The sequence below is a fragment of the Cotesia glomerata genome, linkage group LG10, assembly GCF_020080835.1.
Source record: "Cotesia glomerata isolate CgM1 linkage group LG10, MPM_Cglom_v2.3, whole genome shotgun sequence".
Taxonomy (NCBI): domain Eukaryota; kingdom Metazoa; phylum Arthropoda; class Insecta; order Hymenoptera; family Braconidae; genus Cotesia; species Cotesia glomerata.
In genome coordinates this window covers 8,838,190-8,850,386 of record NC_058167.1, presented here as the reverse complement: position 1 = coordinate 8,850,386, position 12,197 = coordinate 8,838,190, and the positions used below count along the sequence as shown (strand labels likewise).

Below are 12,197 nucleotides of genomic sequence, written 5' to 3'. Positions count from 1 at the left end.
CTCACATCTCACATGTCTACGGAATTTCCAACTTCCGCTCGTTTATTCATCTATTTTTCCGTCCATTCGGTTTATGGTGATAGCAGTGAGCTTTATAGTAATAGTATGAAAATAAAAGCTCTGCGTAAAAGAAACGTGATTTAATGGCCAGAGGTGGTTGGATTTTCCCACGTGGCCGTTAGATCATGCGCTTTAGGCTCTCTGAAAGGGAGAAAGTTTTGTCCGTGCTGTTTATTGCACCGGCAGTACCTTGGCCTCCAGGTGGTTGGGGTGGAGGAAAACACAAACTTGCTTTGGGGTGAGGGGAAAGCTCGTTTTTGGAGAAACCGAAAGTTTAGTTAAAACTTTAAAGAGGATGACTTGGCTCTTCTTTATCTCTAGCTTCTTCACTTTAGCTTCAGGATCAGGATATTGCTCGGAATTTTTAGCAATCCCGAACTCCTTTGAAACAGTATTATTACACAAGCTTGCATTACTGAATTATTTTCCCTTAGAGTGGATAAAGTGGATGCTTGAGGAAAGAAAGTTGAGCGAACATGTCCTTATAAAAAGAAAATCGCCCAAGAAAATGAACAATATTCAACTCATGAAAGGGCAATTTGTCAGGAAAAATAAATGGTAGCTCAAGAGGCATCACAGAATATCTCGATTTAAATTTTCCTCAAGTCTTCCGAGCTTTTACGTCACACAGTGTCACGCAGGGATCCTACCCAGTGTCTCACTATTTCCTGCCTCAGGACCAAAAAAAAATTTTCTATTTATTCTCCGCAGGGTTAATTCTCGAGCTTGCATGCAGACTGTTTTTTTCTTGAGATTGGCTTTCAAGGGGCAGCTTTGCCAAGTTCAATAATGGATTCACGATCAGCGACAAGCGACAACTGCGACCAAAAAGGAAAATCAAGCTCACGGGATATGCGTTTAAGCTCCTGCACGCGATTCTTTGGGGTATGAGAAGTTAAGGAGGGTGTGTGTTTGCTTTTAGAGTGTATGTGCATACTTTTGCGTCATCGAATTTTTATAGACCTGGAGTTTGCTAAACATAAGTTCATTTTTTATTTCGACACTTTTTTTAACCTTTTAATCTCATTTCACAGTTAAATGATCATTTATAATGTAATGTTATAATAAAACGGATAAATTTGCGAGGAAAGTTGGATAAACTTTGGCGGAATTTTCACGGTTACGGCCACGAAAGGGGGTGGGAGTTTGCGATGGAGTTTATTAGCGGGGATAAGTTGTTTAATCAGGAGCAACATAACGTATTTATAAGAATTTTAAGAGGAAAATTAATAAAAACAGAAATTGACGGAAAAATTAACGAATTTATTTGTGAAAAAGAATTGTATCAAAAATATTGATCGAAATTAATTTATAATGTATAAAACTGCATAAAAAATATAAAATGTTTCATATATTTCAACTAATCATTGAAATATAAGAAAAATAAATATATAAAAATTGATTTGCTTTTAATATACTTATTTTAAATGTTTTTGATATAAATTATTTTTATTGGGGTAAAAGATTTTAAAATTGAAACTAAAAATGTATAAAAATATGAATAATTTATTAAAAAAAAAAAAAGTTTCTTCCTGTTGACGCTGATCAAAAACTACTAGCTGTTACCCACCCACTCCGCTGGGCGTTTATAGAATTGTATTTGTAGATTTAAACTTGAAATTTAATTCGAGTATTGTATTGACTTACAGAGATTCCAAATTTCATCGAATTGGCATTTACCTTTTATCCATGTGATCATTTGAGCTAATACTTATTGTAACTTTCAATGTGCAATTAATATAAAATTCCCGTGGCTTTCTTCAAAAAATGAATAATAATTGACATGAAGAAAAAAATTTGAAATGAGCATTGAAAGTTTTAGTTAAAGTTATTGTAGGTCTCATAAGTGAAGTTGAAATCTGTCTAGCTCAAAGTGCAGCGAATTTTTCTGTTAATTAAAATTTCTTCCATAATAAGAACAATTCATCGGTTAGTGATCAGCAAAAATTAATGTATGTTAATCTCTTAGTCCGTTAACTGAACAGCTATGTGGAAAGTAAAATTTTGGAAACGTTAAAATGACTTTTTAGCCGCTGCCAAAGAGACGATTGTTGTAAGAAACTATAATTATTAAGGAAGAAAAATATTTAAATCAGTTGAGCTCGGAGGCCATCCCTGTGATTTCCTGTTTCTGTTGAGATTCTATCAAATTTTATGTCTGTAGGAACAATATGAATTTTTTGACAATCATCACTCCCGCACTCCGATGTAGAGGAGGAATTTCGTAAGATCCTATTCGAGATGATTTCTACATTATAAACAAAAGGTTCCATCAAAAGTTCGAGGCCATAGAAACTATTGTTTAAAAATAAGATATTTTCACTGTTAACGCACCCGCAATCCCTTTTGGATTGGAATTTGAGAAAATCCATTCTTAGCTGAACTTAACATCGTACACAAAGATTCCCACCAAATTTGAAGTCTGTAGAAGTTATAATTTGTAAATTAAAATTTTAGATTTGAAAACCCAGCCCCGCAATCCCTATCAGGAGTAGAATTTGTTAAAATCCATTTTGAGATGATCTCTTCATTAGAAATGAAAAATTCCTACCAAATTTATAGTTTTTAGAAGCTATATTTTGGAAATTAAGATTTTTTATTGTCAACACTCACTCCCGCTATCCTCATTGGAGGTGATTCGTTGCAAAATCCGCTCTTAGATCATTTCTATATCACATATAAAAGACTCCTTCTCAATTTAGAGTATGTAGGAGCTATATTTTGAAAACCAAAATTTTTATTTGTTAACACCCACTCCTCAATCCATATTTGGAGTAAGTTGTCATAAAATCCACTCTTAAACATTTCTACCACACATATAGCAGATTCTTACCAAATTTGGAACCTATAAGAGCTATAGCTTGGAAATTGAAAATTTTCATTGTAAACACCCACCCCCGTAATCCCCTGTCAGGTGAAATACCGTAAAATTCGTTCATAAATGATTTTTACATCACTTACAGAAAATTCCTACCAAATTTGGAGTCTGTAGGAGCTATAGTAGGAAAATTAAAAATTTTCATTGTTAATACCCACCCCCACAACCCCCTGTGGAGTGATCTATCGTAAAATTCATTCATATACTATTTCTACATCTCTGAAAGAAGATTCCTACCAAATTTGGAGTCGATAGGAACTATAGTTTAAAAACAGGAATTTTTAATTGTTAACGCCCCCGCAAACCCCTTTGAGGGAGGAATTTCTTAAAAACCGTTCTTAGCTGACCTCTACATGGCAAAATTAATATTCCTACCAAATTTCAAGTTTCTAGGTCTGATGGTTTCCGAGATATCGTGATAAGTGACTATATAGATAGGAATCTCTTATAATAATATAGATTATTACAAAATTTAAAATAGTAGTAAAAATTTTCCCGTCGGGAAAAATTTGAATGTATAATACAAAATGTAGTTCTACAGGGAATGAATGATGCAAGAAGTAAGATGTAGGATGTAGGTACATAAATAACAAAAGTTTCCGATTCTCGTTGTTTTCAGAGCAAGTGTTTGTTTCCGAAGTTGAGAAAGCAAAATTACTATTCGAAGGGTCCAAACTTGGGAGTTTCAGCGCGATAGAAGACAGAAGATAGTGGAAGCTGCGTGTATAAAGATATATAGGCGAGAAGGTATCATGTGAGTCTTAAATCCTCCCTCAAGCTCGGAGGTTGTTTTACGCGCAGCTCACGTTATCTCATTACCAAGAGCGACTAACAAAGTTGTTGTTCCGGCTGTCTTTAACCTTCCGGAGGCCTCATATTCAACACTTAAAACTTCCGACAGCTGATGTATTTATTACTAATTACCGTTATTAGATAACTTTATCACAGGTATTTAATTAAGCGACAGAATTTTAACATGTTTGACGATCAATTGAAATTTTTAAGTTCCCGCTAAGAAGATTGAAAATTTTCAAAAATCGGGAAGTTATTGTTTTCACCCCGTTTTTCGAAAATCGAGTTTTCATCAAATCTCGACGTTTTGAGGTCCTAGGAAGCTTTCCTGACTATTTCCGTGGTGATGTCACCGTGTCTGTATGTGTGTGTGTGTGTGTGTGTGTGTAAATCTTTCATAACTTTTGAACGAATCATCCGATTCGATCGAAATAAGCGGCGTTCTGAAGAGTTCCTTTGTCCCTAAAATTCTGATACTAATTTACAGAATTTGAGTCGATCAATTTTGAGAAATCTCAAAAATAAAATTTCCAAAAATTCGTTTTTTTGAAATATCTTTTAAACGGCTGAACCGATCAATTCCAAAAATTAATCAGTTCTTAACCTCAAAAAACCACGTTGATTGCCACCAGCCCGGTCAAAATCGGTTGATTTGTTCGTGAGATATCGTTGTCGAAAAAATTGGAAAAAATATTTTTTTCAAAATTTCTATGAAATTATTAGTATGACCAGTTTACGCTTAAAGATTTTTCAAAGAACTCAAAAAACTGCGTTGAATGCCGTAAACTGCGAGAAATCGGTTAATTCATTCGAAAGTTATTGCGGTTTGAAAATTCAAAAAATAGTGTTCTATAAAACTTCCCTTAGCCTTTTGAGCTCGAAGAGCTCAAAAGCACAGAACAGCGATTTATTTGAGCTCGGAGAGATCAAAATTACACCAAAAATTACAGAAGAGCTTACAAAATAAGTGAATTGTTGAGCATTTAGGTATGGAGGTAGCGGGAAGTTGCAGGGATGGCCTTTAGGGTCAACCGTTTTCCTAATTTTTTTTTTCAATTTAGTTTCAAGTAAAATTTCTCTGTTGAAAAATTTTACTTAAATCAAGGCAATAAAATTCTTCAAAATAATTTAAGAATTTTTTTTTTTTTAAACAAAGTAAATTTTTTTACACGGAAAAAAGTAAACAGTAAAATTCACTCGAATTCCGATTAATTTTTATAGTTTCAAACAGTACAGCGGACATCGGGGTGGCAAAAATGTAAATATGACAGAACTTAATGTAGAAAGTGTAAAAGCCACAATTTATAATTTAATATCGAAAATAAGTGATTAGTAGCTGTCACTATAGTAAATAACGACTCTCTTATCTTAAAAAATTACAGTTTCAAAAAGTAAAAATTGCCTCCCTAAATATGAATTAGTGAAAATTTATTTGAATAAGTGAATACTCACTTTTTAGAAGTGTCAATTAAACCACTGTGGTTCGAATATTCACTAATTCATGTTTAGAGAGTGCCGTTTCAATATATAGTCTATATTATGAGGAGAAGGGGAAGGTCTCACACTCGGAAAATTTAACATTTGAAACAGCAAAAATTCTACTCTTAAAATATATATTTTATCAGTCCAAGCAAATCAATAATTATAGTTTCATTTTCAGCGTGACCTTTAAAATTTACCATTTTACTTTGCAAATATTGACGTTGTTTGTATAGAAATTTAGTAACTTTAGTTTATATTTTTTACATATCCTGCGATCATTTTTTAGGTACGAAATGATAAATATCAAAGTCAAAATTCTTAATTATTATACTTTTACATTGTCGACATTCACATAGCGAATATTACTGTTTGAAATAGTATTTTCTTCCCTGTAAAAAATAAATTGTAGCACTTGAATGATAAATTTTTTAAAGTGATTATTAAAATCACGACTACACTTTTTGAAATGGTAATTTTTTTCAGTTGATCATTAATTATTATAAATCGACTATTATTTATTACAGTTTACTTCTTTCCGTTTATCGACAGAAAAAAAATTTTTTTTTGTTTTAGTTAATAAAAATTCTTGATAAAAACATAATTTTAACGAAAAGAATCATAAACAACATATAAGATCTAAAAGTTTAGAATCAGAGAGAAAATTCAGAGCAGAGCCGTAGATCAGGGGCGCGCGAAAAGCCGTGGGGTTGTTATAGCCGAGGCGCAGAAGAACTAACAGTAATAGTGAGGTATAAAATATACCTATATAATACAAAGTATATCTATAGGTATGCAGTGAGGAGACTGAGGCACCAACGATACAGCTGCTGTCACATAAATATCCGGAAACCCTCCGAATTCCGAGCCGGGTTGGGTCTTTCCTGCACACCACCGTAAGTACAGTCCTCTCTGGTTCAGTTGTTCCCTCCATGCCCTCAGAGTACTTCCTCGCTTCCACTTCGCAAGTTGAGTTACAGAAATTCCTCTCTGCTTCTATTCTATCCTATCCCATCCGAGGTATCGATTCTCAATTCTTCCAAGAGCCCTAATGCTCGACACGGGGGTGCCACCGGCTGAAAATTTGGCCAATCCGAATAGAAATAAAAGGCTCACTCCGAGAATACATTATGCTGTTATATCTTTATTTCATTTCGGTGATATGACTTGTAGTCTGTCAGAAAAAAATATGGAAACGCCACTCATCAGGCAAACGTGACCGAACTCTTGCTTGCTGGTCCCTCTTCCCTCGAAACTCGACTCCTGCCCGACAATTTATTAACTTTTACTTAAATTACGTTAAAAAAAAATGATTTAGTTCTGCTTTTTTTATCAATTATCTAATAACCGTCATCAAAATTTCTTATCACGTTCTTTAATATACACCCAGATGTCGGGAGTCTAAATAATGGCGCCATTTTTTTTGCTAGAGGAAAAATTAATAAAACATCCTTCAGATGGTTTTTAGATTTTATTTTTTAATTAAAAATTATTTAGATGAATTTTTTTAGTATAAGACATCTTTTTTAAGAATATTTTTATAAAAAAATTCACTTGTTAATAAAAATTTCTTGAATCAAGTGGAATGTATTTAATTTTTTTGAATAACAAGCTTTTTCTTAACTAATAAATTTTTAATTCATAATATTTATCTTGGTTTAAAATTTAGTCAATTTGAAAATTCTAAATTTCTAAAAAAATAATAAACTAATCAACTGTTTGGCCTTGGAACCTTATTACATATTATTGGAACCTTGCCCAAGAGCAAGAATCTTGAACCAAGAACACCACACTGAGAAAAAAAAATACTTTTACTCAATTAACAATTTCTTGGTTCAAGAAATTCGATGACGATCAAATATTCTATTATTATTAATTATTAATTTCTGAAGAGAAGAGCATCAATATTTATCTTTGGATAATAGATAAACAAGAGAATAGCTTTATTTAAATGAAGTAAAAATTATTTCAATCAATTTAACAAATTCTTGAGCTAAGAATATATATCTACATATCCTTAAAAATTTTCAAGAACATGAATTCTTGTATCAAGAAAATTTTCTTAATAAAAACATTTTTTTCCCCAGTGCATTTTGAAGAAAATTAATTTCTTGAGCCAAGAGAAAAATTTCTTGAGCTAAGAGGAAAAATTCTTGAGTCGAGAAAATTTTCTTGGCTTAAGAACTTTTCTTCTGACTTCATAGAATTCATTTTCTTCAAAATGGTGTTCTTGGTTCAAAATTTTTGCTCTTAAGCCAAATTACATTTTTTATCAGTGTGTAAAAACAATTGAATTGGTACAATATCTTCAAGCAAAAATCAAATTTTCCGGAGAATATTTAAAAAAAAAAAAAAAATTACCATCTCCAAAAAATTTGCCGTCTCTTTAAAAACAAAGTACCTATTGGAATAATTTTCTTGCTTAAAGATTTATCTCCTAAATCAAAAATGAATTATCTTATTACAATAAAAACTCCGTGAAGTAAATCCGTAAATTTTCGACGTGATAAACAAAAGCAAGGGTTTAAAAGGCTAATAAAGGCGTTTAAATAATAATGAATAGCTGAACTCTGAAAAAATAAAGCAAAAGATAAAGCTCCTTGGTCGGACAGTTTGCGTGAAATTTCACAAACGTAAGCCACTTAACCGAAACAGCGCCTTTTCCTCTCGCCCTCTGGAGCAGGAATACCGGCCGGCGTTGTATCTTTAATTATCTAGAGCCTCGGGGTGCTCACTGGCAGCTAGGAGCTACTACCGGAGTGAGATAAGAGGTATCATCTTGTCCTCATAGACGGGGCGTGGCTCATAGTCCGAATCCCTCATCCCCGGTCCTCTGACGAACCCTCTTCATCTCCCAGCAAGGCCTGACTTTCCATCCCACATTCTCACACACAACAACACCCACACAATGTTACCGCGACCCTCAGATACCGCGAGGTAACCGCGGAGACGGAAACACTTGGTCTCTCTTTCTCGTTCACCCTCTTCATTCCACCCCCGTTGTTGCGTGTCACTTTGACTCGCCGAGGACTAAAAGAGAAACACATTTTGTCAGTTAGCAAACGTTTGCTCACGAAACCCACCTAAATTGACACTTTGCTACTTTTCAACTGACTCGCTTCTCTCCAAATCCATTTACTTAAACTCGATAAATTTACATTGCTACGGTTATTGTTTTACTTCTTATAATCCTTTAAGTTGCGGTGCAATGTTGAGTCATCGGAATTAAAGACCAGAAATAACGAATTTCAAGTTTATGTTTAAAGAAAGAAAAAATTTTTGACTAAAGGGTAAATTTATTTGGCTCAAGACAATATTAAAGAAGCATAAAAATTTATTGAATAATCAAATTTTCTTACTTAAAAATACCTTTGGTCTTCTTTAAAAATTTATTTTTTTCACTCAATATTCTTTTTTGCTGTGTTTTAAGACTTCACAATAGAATTTATTTATATAATATTTTTTTAAGACAAAATAAGGTAATTATTTACAAGTGGGGTCCATCATTTTAATTTTTATTTTTTTGAACGAAATTTCTATTTGATGTTATTGATATATATATATATTTAAAAAAAAACACATAAAAACATGAAAAAATTGAAAAAAAAAGTTGAATATAACAATTTTAAAAAATTATAAATTTTTTAGAAAATTGTGATATTCAACTTTTTTTTCAATTGTTTATTTTTTTATGTACTTTTCAAAAAAATATATAGGGTAAAAGACCCCATTAGTGGCGGGGACCCCATTACTGACACTTTCTTTGATTTTAGTACTTATTCAATTGATTAAATCATTAATTTCAATAATTAATATATTATTTCTAATCTTTAAGACCTGTAGATCAAAAAAAATTTTAATTTTTATTCCAAGTAGAACATTTTTTCATTGAAAGAAAAATTGCTACTAATAGGGCTTAAAGGTGCCACTAATGGGGTCTTTTACCTTATTAAAAACATCAAAAAAAGATAAAATAGAAATTTTATCCAAAAACATGAAAGCCAAAATTTTTTCCTACTTTTAAAGGCAAAAAAACTATCGAAATCTTTTTTTTTTCTCGACATTTTCTATCATAAATGCGCCATACACGGAAAAAAAAATTTCGTTCTGGTAACGTAACTGTAGAGTTACCACAACTATACACAGTTTACTGTTCTTTGTAGAGTTACAGTAACAAAATGTTATTTAGTTCTGATAACTCAATGTTGTTGAGCTCTCAGAGCTCTACGGGATTGTTCTCAGAGCCAAACGGTATAGTTGGGAGCGCTCTACGTTGCGCAGTAGTGGAGTGTGCTGACATATTTCATAACCTTCTAAAATGACAAACAAAATTATTTTGTTACTCATCCATATTATTAAAAATATATGAGAACAATTAAGTTTCCAGTTTATTTATTTAAGGAAATAGGTTTTTTTTTTTGTCAAATTGAATTTCGTTAGAACAGTTTTGTATTTATGGTTTTTCAAGGTTCATTTGCAGCGACTGTTAATTTAATTTATTAGTTAAATATATTGTGATAAGTAATAAGTTATCGGAAGACTTTAAAAGACCCCATTTAACACAAAATAAAATTTGTTTTCGGTTATTTATCTTTTCTTGTGCATATACGGTAGTGATCTTATGTCCAATATTTATTTATATAATTAAGAAAATAAGATAATTTTGTGACGACCGTATTTTTATTTTACAAATAATTTTTATTTGTAATATAAGTTCTATTATTATTTTATTTCTATTATAATACTATTCTTATTTGTCATATACAATTATTGTTGGCAATATAAATTCGTTCTGCCGCATTTATTTATTAAATTATCAATGCTAAATCGTAAAAAAAAATTATTAAGCAGACTTTCAAAAATTTGTTATAGTCTTAGAACGATCTTGTAGAGTTGTGAGAGGTAAATAACGTTTAGCTCTCAGAGCTCAACGATGTAGAGTTGCAGGAGCCAAACGGTATTGTTACTATAAGAATACGTTAACCTACTGGAACTTTTTACAACTAATTAACTACTATAGAGTTCCTATAGCAATAGTATATTACACACCTGTGGCAAGAAAATGAGAAATGTCTCCAGAACACATATATGTTGCCCGAGGCGAAGCCGAGGTCGACATATATGTGATCTGAGATATTTGTATTTTCCTGCCATAGGTTTGTATACTATTTTTCTGTCCGACAGAGGCGGAAAGCGGTAATTTCGTTTAGCGCAGCGGGCCGAAAGTTGCCACTTTCCGCCGGGGGGCCAGAAAAATTTTCTCCGTGTAATAACAAGCAGAATCAAAAAAAAATTTTTAATGTTAATTTTTCACCTAGATATGGCCAAAAATAGGGTGGGACCCCGCTTGTAAATAATTACCCAAAATAATTCTGAAAACGTGGAAAGTTAATTAATTTGAGTCACAGCAATAATTCAAAAATTTAATAAGACTAAAAAATCCGACCAACTATGAAATTAAACCTTATTGGGTATCTTAGATGGGTCCTTTGAGGAAAAACTTTGATAAGTTCGAAACTTCTTATTGAAATTGATTAATTTCAAGTTTTTTTAACTTTTAAGTTAAATTCTTGAATCCCTTGCACTGACACTGAAGGTAGACAGAAGTGGTCTTGAGACGGGATAGGATCCTGAAAATCAATTTTCATCGATTGAAATGACCTTAATCAACTCTTCTCTATACTTACAGAGAGCTTCAAAAGTCTCCGACAACTGAAAGGTCCAATTAATGCGAATTCGAAATAAATATTTTTCAATTCGCTAATACGAAAGCGAACAAGTTGAATAAAACTCCCGATTCGTGGAGCGTGAATCATTAATCGGTCTGTTAAAAGTCAAGATAAATAACAGCAAAAATAAAAAGGGCGACAAGTGTGCTGCCAAAGAGCAAAGGGCTGGACTTAAATATTAAGCTTGGAATTAATTAAGACACGAAAGTATTAACTGACATGTACCGTAAGCATCCGAGTGAAAAATAGCCGGGATAACTGACTGTATATTATATAATCCGGCGTACACACATGTATAATAGACTCACCGAAGTATGGTGTGGAGCAAGGGTTGATTTGAAGTCGGCGAAATGCCAGAAGTTCGCTCTATAAGGGATACAGTCCTGCCTACCGTCAGACACGTACGTTGTAGATTAACGGGGGGTGAATGGACGAGGGTGAAATATCCATAACTGTGTTATGGCCTTGGTTAAAAATTTATTTTGTCTAACTGATAATACACCGAGAGAAGTAAGTAAATAAAACAGATGAGATATTTACATTTAATTCATGAATGAGAAGGAAAATTATTGACTCACCTTTATCGTCTCCTGAGGGGAGTGCCTCGCTGGGCGCTGACCGTGACCTGGGGATTGAATGCTCATCGTAACATCCTCAATTTCTTTTGATCCTGAAGAGAACAGAGATGTTCTTATTTATAGTTGTGATGATCGATAGAAAAAAATTATTTTTTAATTTATAGTGAATATTTATTCATTATTTATTGAATAATATTCAATGGCAATTAATATTATTTAATAGTTTCAAAATACAGAGTAAAAAAAATACTACTCTTGAGAAAATTTTCTTGTCACAAGAATATATATTCTTGATAATTTTCAAGAATATATTTTCTTGTCTCAAGAATTGATAGAATTAATCGAATTATTTTTTGTTTAATTCAAGCGAAAATATTCGTTTGTTAATCTATAAAAATTAATGCCAATATTTTATTATCATGATAGAATTGATATTCTTTTGTCAAAAAACCAAAATTTATTTTAAACGGTTATTAAGCCAAGAAATTTTTCTCTGGACAAAATGTTTTTTTCTCAGTGTACATGATAACAGGACCAGAAATTATGGAAACGTCAAAAATTGTGACCTTAAGCTCTACAAGTTCAATTTTGGTTTTTTTTTTGGAAAATTTTACAAATAAAATTATTTTTAAAAGTTTGAAGGGTCTAGAAAAAAATCTTAAGCTTCTTTAAAACGATTTA

General features: G+C 32.2%; 1 protein-coding gene across 1 annotated transcript in view; it reads right to left on the bottom strand.

The window, feature by feature from the left end:
• Positions 1 to 12,197, bottom strand: part of LOC123273088 (protein sickie) — a 180,616-nt gene that overhangs the window by 150,076 nt on the left and 18,343 nt on the right. The window contains exon 2 of the mRNA XM_044740284.1: positions 11,517 to 11,608. Within this exon, the coding sequence (XP_044596219.1) occupies positions 11,517 to 11,582 (66 nt within the window). The 5' untranslated portion in view covers positions 11,583 to 11,608. The remainder of the gene's footprint in view (positions 1 to 11,516; positions 11,609 to 12,197) is intronic.